Raw genomic sequence first — 15,925 nt, forward strand, 5'->3', positions numbered from 1 at the left:
GGGTTTTAACTACTTTTGGGGCTCTGCTTTTGGGGCATCCCTTGTAAGAATAAATAGACCCTTAGGGACCTCACTCTGTAGAGCATCTGGACGCAGAGTCCGAGAGCAAAGGACCCCGCGAGTGTTGTACTTTGCTCAAGAATTAATATAAAAATAAATACTGAAAGGGACACCAGCTTTTGGGGCCAATACCTCCGGGCACGGAACAACACCGGGCCGTGTCGACTCAAATTTTAAAGTGTGATAAAGTGTGAAGTATTTTCAGTGACTGTCTCGTGTGTCATGTCAAATTCTCAACTTGGGGTGCCCAAGTCTGTTACAGTGGTATCAGAGCTTCAAGCGTGTGCTTTTCTCAAAGCATATCGGTCCTACCAAAGAGGAGACAGAGCACTTGGGCACTTTGGAAATTGTTATCGAAGAATCGTCGTGTCCTGATTCCGCACTTATTAGACGTTCCCACCCTTACTTCATCGCACATCGGACGCGCTCCCGTCTTCATCGCTCTGTCTTACAGGGCATAAGCCATAAAGAATCCCAGATTACATATGGGTTCTCGTGGAGAATCTGACAGAGATAACATCTATAACAAACTTGGACACTCCAGGTCAAGATTCTACCGCGACACGGCCGTGCGGAGTTCCGTGCCTAGAGAAGTTGTCCCTTTTGGTATTTCTTTTTATATTTATCTGTGTTCAAAGTACAAGAGAGTAAGTAGGCGCTCACTCTTAGACTCTGCGTCTAAATGCTCTGAGAAGTGAGGTCTAGTCCACTTATTTATTGGTACAAGGGATGCCCAAAAGCAGAGCCTCAAAAGCATTAATTAAAAAGTTTCTCACTCAAAAGCACAGTGCCCAAAAGCAGCCAGCGCTCTTGGCGGAATTTCGTACAGCAGCCTGCCAGCACTTTTTGCACCGCAAATTGCGGAGGTTCCGTATGGCAGCCACGTCAGCACCTTCAGTTGAAACCCGAAAATCTGCCACGTCAACCTGCTGCCGCAATTTACGGATATGTGCGCGCTAGGGTCTGTTGTTGCCACTTTGGCCAGGGCCATGCCACGTCACCCATTTGTGACATACCCCCCTCTTGAAAGCATTGTAATCGCCTTTGATTACGCCTGCAAAACAGACATAGGCCATAAACTGTCTTAGCAAACATTGACTGTTAGTACCGATGCACTAGGAACAATACATCTAGCACATGTACCAATCGACAGTCACATCACTTGACATCACAGGACATCACATGACAAATCACATTCAACAATCATTCTGTTAGGTGCAACGGAATGAATGTTTGCGCTTTGCTCGAGATGAGTGCTCCGAACTGTACTCAAGGTTCCTTTTGTTCTTATGGAAGGGAGAGCCTTTCGTTCTTAATGAGAGAATACTATGATCACAAACAAAGTGAATGGACACTGTGCGTGCAAGTGTATGAGACTGAGAGATAGAGAGAGAAGAGAGATACGACACCAGAGACGTTGTAAAACCCTCCTCCGAAGGCCCCACTCTCGTCGGTGAGAGTGGTCTACTTATGATTGCACAATCTGGTACAAATGGTATGCATGAGACTGATGCAAATCTAGGCTATGTCGACGATGACTATGGTGATGACGAAGTCGACCTAAGGCTGAAATCTGCAATCTTTTATCTGCTGTCAAAAAACGCTATGGGCTGAAATCTGCTAATCTTCTATCTACTGAATTCTGACTCTATGTCGGTGACGATGTCGATAACGATGATGCGACGACAACGCGCTGAAAACGCAGATGCTGAAATCTGTGTTTTCCGGGCTGAAACTGTAAACCTTGCAGAAACTGACCGTGCAGCGAGGAACTGCTGCAGGAAGGTGAGATCTGCGAGGCTCAAGACTTTATCTGCGGGTGCTAACTGCTGAAAACTGAAAACGCTAATGTTCCTTGCTGTTCTGTCGTGGTAAAGCTGCAAAACGCCGGGGCTGATCTGCAAACCAAAAACGCTAGGGCTGAATTTCTCCTGCTGTTGCCAGTTGCTCTGCAAAATGCAAAACGCTAGGCTGCTCTGAGGTTCTGCTGTCGCCGGAATCTGCAAAAGCAAATCGCTGGCTGATCTGTGGTGAAAACGCTAGGTGATGGCTCTGCTCCAAAAACGCTAGGTCTACTGGGGGGTTCTGCTGAGAAGGTGCCCGTTGAGCGTGGAGCTGCTGCTGCCTCTTCTACCAAATAGTGCTAGTTCTAGTTTGCTTATATACAAACTTAGCAAAATTGCCCTACCTACTTTTGTTGGAAAGTCACTTAAATTAATAAGTGAAAAATGCCAAAAATAGGTAAAATAGGCTAAATGCACTAGAAAATTCCCCTGATGGAATCTTATGGATTTTGATGGGAATACTGATGATCATGTTGTGTGCAACCAGAGGATATGCATCTACACTAAGTGACTGGGCATGTACGGTCTACGAATAGACTCACAACAGTGCCAGATCACTTCTAAATCTAGATTGACTGGACTGACTGAAGCCTATCATGTTGTAGCTTGTCCACGGACACATACGGTTGGATGTGTCACGTGACACATTCTAATCTCAGACCATGATTAATCGGCAACGTATTTAGCAATCGCACCTAGATCCAGTCGGGACCTCTTAGATGCCCGATTGACTAATCCTTTTTGCAATCATGTCTATAGAGATTTATCAAACCGAAATGCTGGAGTCATTTCGTCTATCATTTCCTGCACTCAAAAAAGTCAAGTACAAATCAATCAGTATCATTTTCATTATCGGGAATTCCAGTTTATAAAGTCATACAGCAGAATACTTTCAGCTCAGCAATATCCCTGAAACCCAAAGGGACATCAGAGTCTTTATATCAAATCAAAATATCAAGGCAATCTGTCGACAAAGGAGTGGAGTAACTCCCCTCTTGTGCATACCCACTACACTAGATTCGCCCATGCTGAAATCGGGGTTCTATCGGAGTAGACTATACTAAACCGAATGCTCAAGGTAGAGGTTCACAATCTGATGAGTATGTGCCAGGTCCTCCTCCATCCACTTCGCATCCAATGCAGGATAGTTCTTGAATACCAAGAACCGCCTTATCGTTTTACCTTTTATCTTTCTATCTTTACGTGCCAATATCTGTTCTAGAACAAGTATCTCCTCGCTTTCCTCCACTTCGGGTTGCTCATCTGGCTCCCCATCATCGGGCACATCGCCTTTAAAAGGCTTCTAGAGACTCACATGAAAAGCATTGTGAATCCTCCAAGTATCAGGCACCTTCAGTCTAAAGGAGACATCATTTATCTTTTCTTTTATCTGGAAAGGTACATAGTATCTCATGCTAAGCTTTGGAAAAAGCCGCTCCTTTCCCTTTTTCTTTCTCAGGCGTGCCTTCTCCAAACGTAAGAGCACCCAATCGTTCTCCTTTAATTTCAAATCGCGACGATATCGATCTGCTACCTTTTTATGTCTTTCTTGAGATTTCTCTAAAGCCTTCCGGACCTTGGCAAAAGCTGTGTCCAAGTCCCTCGTATACTGGACGGCTTCAAAAATCTTATCTTTCGTGCTTAAGCAGTGTGGAACCTTCAATAATCTCAAATGGCGCCTTCCCCGTCGAAGAGTATCGCGTTATTGTAGGCAAATTCCACCAAGGGCAAATACTTTTCCCATTGGGTCTTCTAATCCGAAATGTAAGACTTCAATAAATCTAGTACGACTGAATTTGCAATCTCAAATTGCCCATCTGTCTGCAGGTGGAAAGATGACAAGAACTGCAACCGTGTACCAATGTTTTCTCAAATCGCCTTCCAAAACAAATTCGTGAATCGGGGAGCTCTGTCAAAGACAATTGTCTCAAGCATGCCATGTAATCTGAATATCTGGGCAATGAACAGTCTCACTAAGTGATCCAGCTTGACTGTTTTCTTCACTGGAATGAAATGAGCTTGCTTGCTAGATCTGGCAATAACAATCCAGATACCATCGTGCCCACTCTGAGTCTTCGCGAGATCAAAAAGAAATCCATTGCAATCTTTGCAAGGGACGGGTGAGTATGGGTAAAGGCTGTAACAATCCATGTGCTTTATGCCTGTCAAAATTGACCTTCTGGCATACCAAGCAACTGCGTACAAAATCGTCCACATCCTTCTTCAGTCTCGGCCAAAAGAAGTATTTCTCCACACCTTTCAAAGTGGTATCAATGCCGCGGTCACCCGTAAATAGCGGACCGTGGCATTCAGTTAGAACCTTTTCCCTTAAAGGCTGTGTAACGCACAACATCGTTTTCTTCATCAAGTAGCCATCCCGAATGGAATATCCCGCTACTACCTCCCCATTCTATATTCGACTAAAAATATCTGCAAAATCTGTATTTGTGGCATACTAATCGACCATATCCTCGAAGCTTCTATGGTGTATCGTGGAAATAGCCAGAACCAACGGCTTCCAGGACAAAGCATCTGCCACCAAGTTCTTTTGTCCCTGCACATGGAGAATCTGGAAGTGAAATTGTGGCAAGATGTTTGCCCACCGCATCTGCTTTTCCGATAGCTGCTTCTGTGACAAGAAGTAGCGTAAACTCTGGTGATCTGTGAAGACCGTAAAATTGGCTCCGAGTAGGTAATGTCGCCACTGAATAAGAGCATGGATAACCGCCAAAAGCTCTTTCTCATATATCTGTGCTGTCAATTCCAACCTTAAAAACAATCGGCTTTCGTAGGCAATGACATGGCCTTCTTGCATTAAGACCGCACCCAGACTATGACCACAAGCATCACAATATACTTCGAATGACTTCTACAAATCCAGCAAAGTCAAAACTAGTCCTGTAGTCAATTTCTCTTTCAATGTCTGAAAGGCAATCACCTCTGTGGGTCCCCGCGAGAAAGGGGCTCCTTTCTGTGTCAAGATATGCAAAGGGGAAGCAACCTCTGCAAACTTTTTAATGAACCGCCGGTAGTAAGAACATAAGCCTAAGAAGCTTCTAACTTCATGGACATTCTTCAAATCAGGCCAATCACGAATAGTCTCAATCTTGGCCAGGTCCATCTGCACTCCTGCTAACTATTGAGACGATGTGTCCCAAAAAGTGTATCTCTGGTAGGAAAAATTCACTCTTCTTTGCATTAATCACCAACTTGTGATCTCGCAATGCCTGAAAGACCTGTAGCAGATGTTCTCTATGTTCTGTCTCATCCTTGGAGAAGACAATAATGTCATCAAAGAAAGTGCCCACAAAAGATCTGTACTCTCTGAAAATCCTGTCCATCATTCGATTAAAAGTCGCTGGAGCATTGGTAAGGCCAAAAGGCATCACCAAAAACTGGAATAAACCAAAGGTCGTCCGAAAGGCTGTCTTGTAGACATCTCTTGGCGCGATTCAAATCTGATGATATCCGCTCTTCAAATCGATCCTGCTGAAACAAGAGGATCTCTGTAGTCGGTCTAGAATATCATCGATCCTAGGAATCGAAAATTTGTTCGTGATCGTGATTTTGTTGAGAGCTCTATAATCAATGCACATTCTCCAAGATCCGTCTTTCTTCAAAACCAACAACACCGGAGAGTAGTAAGGTGAAGTACTCAGCTGGATAAGACCCTTTTCCAAGAGGTCTTTCACTTGGTTCATAATCTCTTCATTTTGGGCTCAGCTCACACGGTAAGGTGGCCGGTTCGGTGGTGTGCTTCCAAAATCATATCAATAGTATGATCCTCAGGACGAGCTGGTGGCAACTCGCCTGGCAGGCCCTTAGAAAAGCAATCTGCATGAGTGTGAAGAAAATTTTGGCATTCTTTATCAAGGTCAGACATATTTGTCCTATGTTCATCATTCAACTCTTTCAAAAAGATCAAGTAAACAAACAAATTAGATTTCATTAATTTCGAAACGGCCGAAGCCGATACAATAGGGACAGACTCGCCCTTAAGTTTCACATCAAGTACAATGGTTCGGCCCTTTTCAGTAGTCAATGTCGCTTTCTTCGCCCGATAATCGACCACGACGTTGTTCTTATGGTACCAAGGGACTCCCAGGAGAACATCACAACCTTCCAAGGGCATAGGGCATTATGTAGAAGTCCTCGTGCCCCAAATATCCCTGACAATGCAACCGAAGTTTGCCAATGACAGGTGTAATGGCCACGTCCCTGCCGGGTGCTGCTAGAACTGCCTCTGCTTGCGGTCCCATCCGATCAGGTGTAATCTCAATCCACACCGCCAATTCAGGTGAAATGAAGTTGGCCTTGGCTCCTTTATCAAAGAAAATCAGGGCTTCTTGGTCTTTCACTTTGCCCCAAGCTCGGCAAAGTTCTATACTTTCATCAATCGTGCTTGGGTCAGTACCCATGCAATCTGGAACCAGTCCTGCTTTCATCTTGCCTTTTCGTCCACGTTCCTCAGCTGCTTTCGAACTCTCTAGCCTTTCTTCATCTTGTTCTTTCTGTGCCTTTTTAGGGCACTTCGCAGAGATGTGCCCATGTTCCCCACATCCAAAACACTTCCCCTCTTTGATGTAGTTGGCTCTCTCCCGAAGAGTGAGCCGGGGTCGTGCATCCTTATCTTTCTATTCTTGGGGGCTCTTCTTCCTTCTACTTTCATTTGTAGAAGTCTATTCGGTTCTCTGCGTCATGATCTCATCTGTGGGGAAAGTCAGATTGCCTGAATGTATGGCAAAACCCCGTTTCGCATGACTCATTAGTTCTTGAATAGAATCTGACTTTTGTTCTAAGCAGTGATCCCGGATCTCTGTAGAAAGTCCACAGCTAAACCGCTCAATCTGTTCTTTAAATGAGATCTTCTTAAATGAAGAAGCGGGTAGAAAACAGCTCCAAAATCTCTCGCAATATACATCCAAAGTATCTTTCTTGGTCATTCGGAGATGATTCCAAGCAATTTGTATGTCTCATTCGTACTCCTAAGTCAGCCAAGAAGAAATAAAAAGCCTTTTAAATTTCAGCCATTTAATTGGCGCTTTCTTGTTCAATAGAAGAGTGGACCACCATGTTCGAGCATTTCCCTTGAAGTAAGAGGTAGCCCTCCGAATCTTGGAGTGCTCTGAGTAATGCCTTCCAGAGAAAGCTATATCAAACTGCTGTATGAAGGCCAAAGCCCTCGAAGCACCTCGGAATCCAGAAAAAGTGTCAAATTTAATTGACTATCCACCTTCTTTAAATTCTCGAACTTTCTTGCTTTTGTCCTCGAGAAAGTTATACTGGTTGGCCTTATAAAAATGCTTCTTCTTTGCATAAAATTTGTGATCATCGGAGTCCGAACTATCTGAAGACGAGTCCTCTGTAAAACTATCAAAAACTGGGCGAAACTTAGGCTTCTTTGCCTTTTTCTTGCCCTTTCCTAAGCTTTGCTTTTTGCTTCGCTTTTTCCCTTTCCTGTCTTCTTCGCTCGAGTTAGAAGAGCTAGAAGAACTGTCAGAAGAAGAAGAAGAAGAAGAAGAAGAAGAACTAGATACTCCTTTAAATCGCACATGCTTCTTCTGCCTTCTTGCTGAGGCAAAAGTAGATTGACGACCCAAATAACCCGGGAAGTCGGTTCCTTTCTTCTGCTTTTTGTCGTGCTTTTTGGCTTTGTTGTTCACGTCAAAAAGCTGGGTAATCCATGTATCAACGCAACCACCTCTGCCAATTCTTGCTCTGTAAACATCCTCGGAGTAGGAGGTTTCTTGAGTGCCGGTTTGAGGGGTGGCTCTGTGGCTTTCTGCCGCTGGGTGTGACTTCGTCGAAGGATGTCTGACTTAAAAATTTAGCAAATTTCGGATCCTTCGCAAGGTTGATCATCATCTTTGTCGCATCGTCAACCAATTGTCGACGTTCCATCTCTTCAATCTCCGCTTGAGTAGGCCGAGGCGGGCCGTACTCTTTGTGAGAATCTTCTTCGTGATCTCTTCCCGCATCCCCAGATGCAAAGGAAGTCAATTGCTCGTTGTTGGAATCCATAAGTGCCGCGAGAAAAGGATCGGATTTCCCGGTAGGAGAGAACTCGGCCGCGAGATTCACTTCAAAACAGTTCACAATTCACAATTGATTCGACACGGCCCGACGGAGTTCCGTGCCTAGAGATGTTGGCCCCAAAGACTAGCGCCCCTTTCGGTATTTCTTTTTATATTAATCTATGTTCAAATTACAAGAGAGTAGGCAAGCGCTCACTCTAAGACTCTGCGTCTAAATGCTCTGAGAAGTGAGGCATAGCCCACTTATTTATTGGTACAAGGGATACCCAAAAGAAGAGCCCCAAAAGCATTAATTGAAAAGCTTCTCAATCAAAAGCAGAGTGCCCAAAAGCAGCCAGCACTCTTGGCGGAATTCCATACAGCCTGCCAGAGCTTTTTGTGCCGCAAATTGCAGAGCATCCGTATGGTAGCCACGTCAGCACCTTCAGCGTGAAACCCGAAAATCTGCCACGTCAGCCTGCTGCCGCAATTGACAGGGGTGTGTGTTGGGGTCTGTTGCCACTCTGGCAAGGGCCATGCCACGTCACCCATTTGTGATAACATCTCTCGGTGAGCAGGTAAAGAGAAGTTGAAATCCGGCGCTGAAACTGAAGAAAAGAATGAAGAATACAACAAATTTTCGACAAGAAGTTTGCCAGAAGACCTTTAAAAATCTCTTCAACGGCTGAGAATTTGGATATGCGAGAGAAGGCAAAGTTGATCCTCTCAACAAGCTCTACGCCCTGACACGAACAGAAGACCTTTAAAAATCTCTTCAACGGCTGACAATTTGGATATGCGAGAGAAGGCAAAGTTGATCCTCTCAACAAGCTCTACGCCCTGACACGAACAACTCTTATATCCAACAACTTTGGAAAATTAGGGTTTTAGCAAAAAAAAAAGTATTTGCGGAATTAATGGTTTTGGAAGCTCTTGTTATCTGTGTGCAAATAACTATTAGGAGCGAGGAACGTGCATATGAAAGCAATTGGAAGCATGGAGCCGGACATCGACTCTTTTGCAACGAGGTGAACCATTTGCTTGAAATTTTGCCTATTTTGCACGTGAAATCGAGGATGACATAGCAAGGAATTTGCATCTGAAAGCAATCGGGAGCAACAGCAGCTGAGGAATAAGCGAAGATCTCGCCGGTGTTACCTGCAGATGGTTGTTGGTTGATTCTTCGTTTTCTGATTGATTCTTCGTTTTCAGTTCGATGCTACGCTAATGTTCATTTCTTTTTTAACACACTCTACTGCGCAAGCGGAGCGATGAGAGCTTGCTTATGAGGCAAGGCAAAACAAAAGGCTTTCCTTTTGTTTTGCTGCCTATTCTCAAAAACAAAAGCATAGGCTTAACCCACTGTAAATACTTTGAACAACAAGCAATTCCCTTTTTTTTGCTATCCGTCGATTCAAGATAAAAATGATGAATTTTGTTTTGAAATTTGAATGTTGTTCCATGAGGAATGATGAATGATGAAATAAGATTCTAGTACATCAAGATTCCCATATGAATGAGATGATTGGATACTGTGGTGAGCGCATCAAGAGTTACTGCGGGATGAGATGGCTACACAGGGATCTAGGTGCGTCAAGACTTCTGGACGGATGAGATGACTAGATGATTGAAAAATTGTGTTCAGTATGCACTAAGTGTATGAATGAAGATCTTTAAAAATAGGAATTTCCAAAGATGATTCTGATTTATGTATGAAATTAATGTTTTATGGAAGAACTTGCTACTTGTGTGCAGATAACAGGTGAAATTGATAATGATGACGAATTGGGAGCAATGACAACTCTAGAATGAACCTATAAGAATCATAATGAATGACTGAATGAAACTGTCATGAACACATCAAGAGTTCCTGTGGGATGAGATGGCCACACAACTAGAATTGAATGAATGAAACACTCTGTTCACTATGAACTCATGTCTGATTGATGGATTGGGATCCCCAGAAATGATTACTCGCACATGATTGTGCTTGAGTGCCAATGGAATGATTGACGAAATGACTGCAGCATTTTAGTTTCGAGAGATCTATGGACACGATCGCAATATGGGATTAGTTGATCCGACATCAGTGAGATCCGGTGCGGATCTAGATGCGATTACTAAATACGTTGCCAAGAATCATGGTCCTAGATCATAATCGATCTTTGGACATGATCGCTATATGGGATTAGTTAATCCGACATCAGTGAGGTCCGCTGCAGATCTAGATGCGATCGCTAAATACATTGCAAGGAATCATGGTCCTAGATCTGAATGGATTCTATGTGATATGATCTGAATAATGTGATGTGACTATCGTCTTTGTAAAAGTGCTGGATTTGTGTCATCTAGAACCTCGGTACCTAGAGTCAGTGTCTACTGAACTAGTTTATGGCTTATGTCTAATTTTGCAAGTGTAATCGAGGGTGATTACAATTCTTTCAAGTGGGGGCTATGTCACAAACAGATGACGTGGCATGACCACCTGGGCAAGACTGTACGGACAGACAGTATGGATGTTGATGTGGCAGAGGCTCTACGGAATCCCGGACTTCGCGCTGACTGCTCACATGGCACGTTGTACGAAATCCCGAAATTTGCGTTGGTTGATGATGTGGCAGACTGTACGGGTTTCCACAAATTGCGTTGACTGCTTTTGGCACCAGTTTCTTTTGGGACAATTTGCTTTTAAGTTTTAATTGCTTTTGGGGCATCCCTTGTAAGAATAAATAGACCCTTAGGGGCCTCACTCTGTAGAGCATCTAGACGCAGAGTCTGAGAGCAGAGGACCCCTCGGGTGTTGTACTTCGCTCAAGCATTAATATAAACATAAATACCGATAGGGGCGCCAGCTTTTGGAGCCAATACCTCTGGGCACAGAACTATGCGGGGCCATGTCGACTCAAATTTTAAAGTGTGAAGTATTTTCAGTGATTCTCTTGTGTGTCGTGTTAGATTCTCAACTGGGGTGCCCAAGTCTATTACACCTACGCCCCATAGAAATTGTCTACCTAGGACTGCCTCTTGGTCCGTAATTCTTGACACAAGGTTAAAATTCTAGTTCTTCTAAAGTGGTATCTCACTAATGGCTCAGGCCCCTCCGGAAAGGAGCCCTCTTTGCCTTCCACCTAAGCTGCGCAAGAAGAGCCTGAATCCAATCACAAGGAGCGGAGAAGCCCTCTTTGCCTTCCACCTAAGCTGCGCAAGAAGAGCCCGAATCCAATCGCAAGGAACAGAGAAGCTTCATAGGGTCTTTCTGTCCAGGTGTAGGTAGCATAGTCACAGGGGACGCTCATTTTTGGGCTTCCCGTCCCCACTTGCCGTCCCGCCCTCTTTTTTACATTAAAAATCCATTTGAGCCCCATCCCCACTCCTCGGGACGCGTCCGTTGTGACTATGGCAGGTAGTTTGCATCTTCACAAACATGTCTATTTCACCAAGTCTTTCTCTGAGACAGCGCCAAGATTGTTACGCCTTTCGTGCAGGTCAGAACTTACCCTACAAGGAATTTCGCTACCTTAGAAGCGTTATAGTTACGGCCGCCGTTCACCGGGGCTTTGGTTACCAACTTACCCATCATCAGGTCACCAACTTCCTTAACCTACTTCCTTAACCTTCCGGTGCACTGGGCAGGCATCAGCCCCCATACATGGTCGTACGACTTTGCGAAGACCTATGTTTTTGGTAAACAATTGCCTTGGCTTAGTCGCTGCGACCTCTCATGTGAGGAGGCACCCCTTCACTCAAAGTTACAAGGCCATTTTTCCGAGTTCCTTAGAGAAATTTGTCTCGTGGCCCTAGGTATTCTCTACCTACCTACCTGTGTCAGTTTCGGGTACAGGCACCCACTTGTCAAAGGTCATTCGAGCTTTTCTTGGGAGTGTGGCATGGGTTACTTCCGCGCCGTAGTGCCTAGTATTTGGACGTTGGCTCGAGGTATTTTCTCTACCCCTCAGGTTTATTAGCTTTGCGTCCTTGAACCGATTACCACCTTTCAACTAACCTAGCCTCCTCCGTCCCTCGGGCCTAACAAGGGGCAATACGGAAGTATTAACCCGTTGTCCATCAACTACGCCTCTCGGCCTGATCTTAGGACCCGACTCCCCTCCATGGACGAACCTTAAAGTTTTCGGGGCATTGGATTCGCACCAATGTTTTCGTTACTTAAGCGGACATTCTCGTTTATCTTTCATCCACACCTGCTCCCACTGGTGCTTCCATATGGGGCGAACGCTCCCCTACGATGTTTTTTGACATCCCACAGCTTCAGCAGTCAGCTTAGTCCCGCTCATCTTCGACGCAAGAGCGCTTGATCAGTGAACTATTACGCACTCTTTCAAGGGTGGTTGCTTCTAGGCAAACCTCCTGGCTGTCTTTGCACTCCTACCTCCTTTACCACTGAGCAGTCATTTAGGAGCCTTAATTGGTGATCTAGGCTGTTCCCCTCTCGACGGTGAAGCTTATCCCTCATCCTCTCACTGGTTGACACTTTTCCTTCGCTCCTTTTACTTGAACGTTACATCTAGTATTCACAATTTGCCTCGATTTGGTACCGCTCTCACAGCCTGCACCGGAACGGTGCTTTACCCCTAGATGGTCTAGTCAACTGCTGCGCCTCAACGCATTTCGGGAGAACCAGCTAGCTCTGGGGTCGAGTGGCATTTCACCCCTAACCACAACTCATCCGCTAATTTTTCAACATCAATCAGTTCGGATCTCCACTTAGTTTCACCCAAGCTACATCCTAGTCATCACCCAGGTTCAGGTTTATAAGCAGTGACAATTGCCCCAGCAAGACTCGCTTTCGCTACGCTTAACCGGGCCACCGCCTACAAGTTGCTAGCTCATTCTTCAACAGGCACGCGGTTAGAGATCTCATTCTCCTCCCACTGCTTGGAAACTCGCGGTTTCACGTTCTATTGCACTCCTCGATGGGGGTTCTTTTCACCTTTCCCTCGCGGTACTGCTTCACTATCAGCCACTCAGAAATAATCTATGATACTTCAGAGGAGATGCTTAGGGAGCTTGATGTTACAGAGATGGGCCTATCCAAACCATCACACGATGAGGAGCACACTGAGTATGGCCTATACTTGATAGACATGGGGACTGCACATGGATTGGGAATTTTGAATGGCCTACAGAGATTTCCTACAGCAGGAGGTTTTACATGTTTTCCACATCGACATGGGGCTAGTACAGAGGATTATGTTATGGCTCAGCCAGGTCTCGTTCCAGTTTTTCAGGATTTCATGGTGGGCACTAGGCCAGTTGGAGTAGCACTTGATCATGCTATCTTGTCTTTCACTCTCATGTTTCAGTTCAGCACAACTCCATAAGGAGATGTCTCCACGCACACTCGGTATATCTTCATGAGGGAGACGGATTCCGTGTACATTGATGAGATATACACGCAGCTATGGACTCAAGAGCCACGACGGCCACTAGATGAGCTCACTCAAATACTGACAGAGACGCTCCATGATGCACCATCGGAGGCATATCCCCACAGTCAGCCTACACGGAGACAATCTAGGAGCATGCCCTGAGGAGTGTAGGGAGACGATGATCAGACTACAGAGGGAGGTGCTCATCGGTATTACCACACATAGAAGTCGCGAATTATCTTCCGCTGCCTAGTGCGACGAAAGAAGAGTGCTTACATATCTCAGTTAGAGTGGGATCTGCATCAGCTATTTATGATTATGAGTCATGACTCAAGCGAGGCATGAAGGCTATTCAAGGAGCATTCACCACCACCAGCCATCACCTCCACAAAGACATGGGGGGGATATGCCACATCTCTCTACACAGTACCAAGGCAACCACCTCTACTGAACCCACCAGAGACATGTACTTTCTTTACTAAGACATGGGGGGGATATGCCACATCTCTCTACACAGTACCAAGGCAACCACCTCTACTGAACCCACCAGAGACATGTACTTTCTTTACTGTTGAGAGGGTAAGGAAAGCCATTGACAGGATGAAGATAGGGAGAGCACATGATCATGATGGTTCAGTGGCACGGCACTTCATCCATGCCTGAGATATGGTTGCAAAGCTTCTTGCTATGATGTTTAATCGAGCCATGTATGAGGGTTTTCCTGAGACTTGGAGTATGTCCACGATTGTGCCTATCTTCAAGTCAAGAGATCCCATGCTTTCTGGGAATTATCGCACAATCATGGTTGGTCACACATTTGTTGGGCAGTATGCATCTATTCTTGAGCAGGAATTGAGTAGATGGGCTGAGAGAGAGGGCATGTGAGCATCATGGCATGTAGGATTCAAGAGAGGTTTCTCTACTCTTGAACAGATTCTAACACTCAGAGCTATGATTGAGGAGGGTAGACACCATGGCAGGAGGATCTATTGTAACTTTGTGGATTTCCGCAAAGCTTTTGACACAGTGTTGAGAGCTAGACTTATACGTAGACTGCAGGACATGGGTGTGCCCACAGAGCTGATATGGGGGATCTTGGCTTTTATATAGGGCAATGGTGGGGCGGGTATGCACTACTGAGGGCATGTCTAACATGGTCCACTCCACTATTAGGGTGAAAACGATGCCCCCTATCTCTGATTCTTTTGGGATGTATGTGGATGAGAGAGAGAGAGAGAGAGAGAGAGAGAGAGAGAGAGAATAAATTTTAGAGAGAAAAAATCACACTTCCTAAGTGGCCATTTTCTTTAATGCATGGTAAGAAGGTGCAAATTTCATCAGTATCGTGAGAAACGACATCTTTACCTCGAAGACTGACTTCTCTACTTCATAGAATTGTTGTCTACCTAATCACCCAATCTGTGCCCAATTCATCAACATGGAATTGTATCCTCCTAACTGATACCTTAATAATACTCAGTCACTTTATTAATTGTGCATTCAATGGTCCCCATTCCCACTTATTCTTCTCTTGTTCTTTACATGGTTGTGGACTAACCAGACATGAAGTTTTCTCATCTTCAAATTGTAGGATTGAGCATATACCTTAATATCTAGACTTTGAAGCCACTACCCTTTAGTTTGCAGTCACATGTCTACATCACTTCTAAAACCCATTTTTGCAAGCACACACAAAAAATATGCTGTTAAAGCATCAATCCAGAAAAATAGACAGGTCAGATTTTTAAAAAATTCAGATGACCTCTTTATCTCTCATAGAACATTCAATAGCATGGATGAGTAAGTATTAAATCTTCACCAATTGGCATCAACGCTTGCAAACTAAAAGAAGAGAACCTAAAACCTCACAACCCATCCACAATGATTGGAAGACATGCGCATTTCATAGGAAACAATCCACAATGATTGGAAGACATGCTAGGAAAACACCTCTCTTTTACACACCGCACAAAACAAGGAAATACCCAAGTATGATGCATCATCCACAATTTCAGAGAAATCTGTAAATACCCAGCCGTCAGTTCAAAAGAAAGAGAAAATGGTGTCGTTCCACTTTTTGATGTGAGACAAGCAAGGTCGCTTACCGCAGATGCGATGCGATCTGCATATTCGGAATGGGCAGAATAAAGCCTCATCTGCAATCCAGGAACCAATTATCAGATTCTGAATGTGTGAGTGCGCATGTGCGTGTATTGTCTTCTAATCACCTGCACGATCACAAAGATAACGACGCCTATCAGCAGAAGCACTCGAGTATCGCAAACGAGAGCCGCCAGCTTGCTCGCCATGGCGTAACGGCGTTCCCTGCAGTGAGTTTTGTTGACTCGTTAGTCCCTTGACTGTTTTTAAAGTACGCCTAGGGAGTGGTAACACGCTACGTTTTTAACAAGGTGCACACACAGCATACAAACACACTGTAAGGCACGCCCTTAAAAATTAAAATGGTATGTCGCTTGTTTTACTTAAGATGTGAGGTTCCTAAGTATACACAAGAGGCCTCATGAGAAATGAGAGAGTATTCACAATTAGTGAAAGTTTAAGAATTCTAAACCTCATACAAATTACATCAATTAACAAATTGTCAAAAAAAATGGTGCCA

At 44.6% G+C, this 15,925-nt stretch overlaps 1 protein-coding gene across 4 annotated transcripts in view; it reads right to left on the reverse strand.

Annotated features, from left to right (window-relative positions):
- Positions 1-15,710, reverse strand: part of CGL1 (alpha-1,3-mannosyl-glycoprotein beta-1,2-N-acetylglucosaminyltransferase) — a 140,100-nt gene extending 124,390 nt beyond the window's left edge. Inside the window, exons 1-3 of one of the 4 annotated variants that reach the window (XM_086485156.1) lie at positions 15,534-15,706; positions 15,411-15,461; positions 15,291-15,326 (exon numbers count right to left, since the gene is read on the reverse strand). In XM_086485156.1, the coding sequence (XP_086341282.1) occupies positions 15,291-15,326; positions 15,411-15,461; positions 15,534-15,614 (168 nt within the window). In that variant the 5' untranslated portion in view covers positions 15,615-15,706. Of the gene's footprint in view, positions 1-15,290; positions 15,327-15,410; positions 15,462-15,533 lie in introns of all 4 variants that reach the window. The other 3 variants (XM_086485154.1, XM_086485157.1, XM_086485155.1) reach the window with 3 other exon arrangements.
- Positions 15,711-15,925: the final 215 nt, after the last annotated feature.

This window comes from Adiantum capillus-veneris, chromosome 16, assembly GCF_014529385.1.
Source record: "Adiantum capillus-veneris isolate H3 chromosome 16, ASM1452938v2, whole genome shotgun sequence".
In the NCBI taxonomy this organism is placed as follows: domain Eukaryota; kingdom Viridiplantae; phylum Streptophyta; class Polypodiopsida; order Polypodiales; family Pteridaceae; genus Adiantum; species Adiantum capillus-veneris.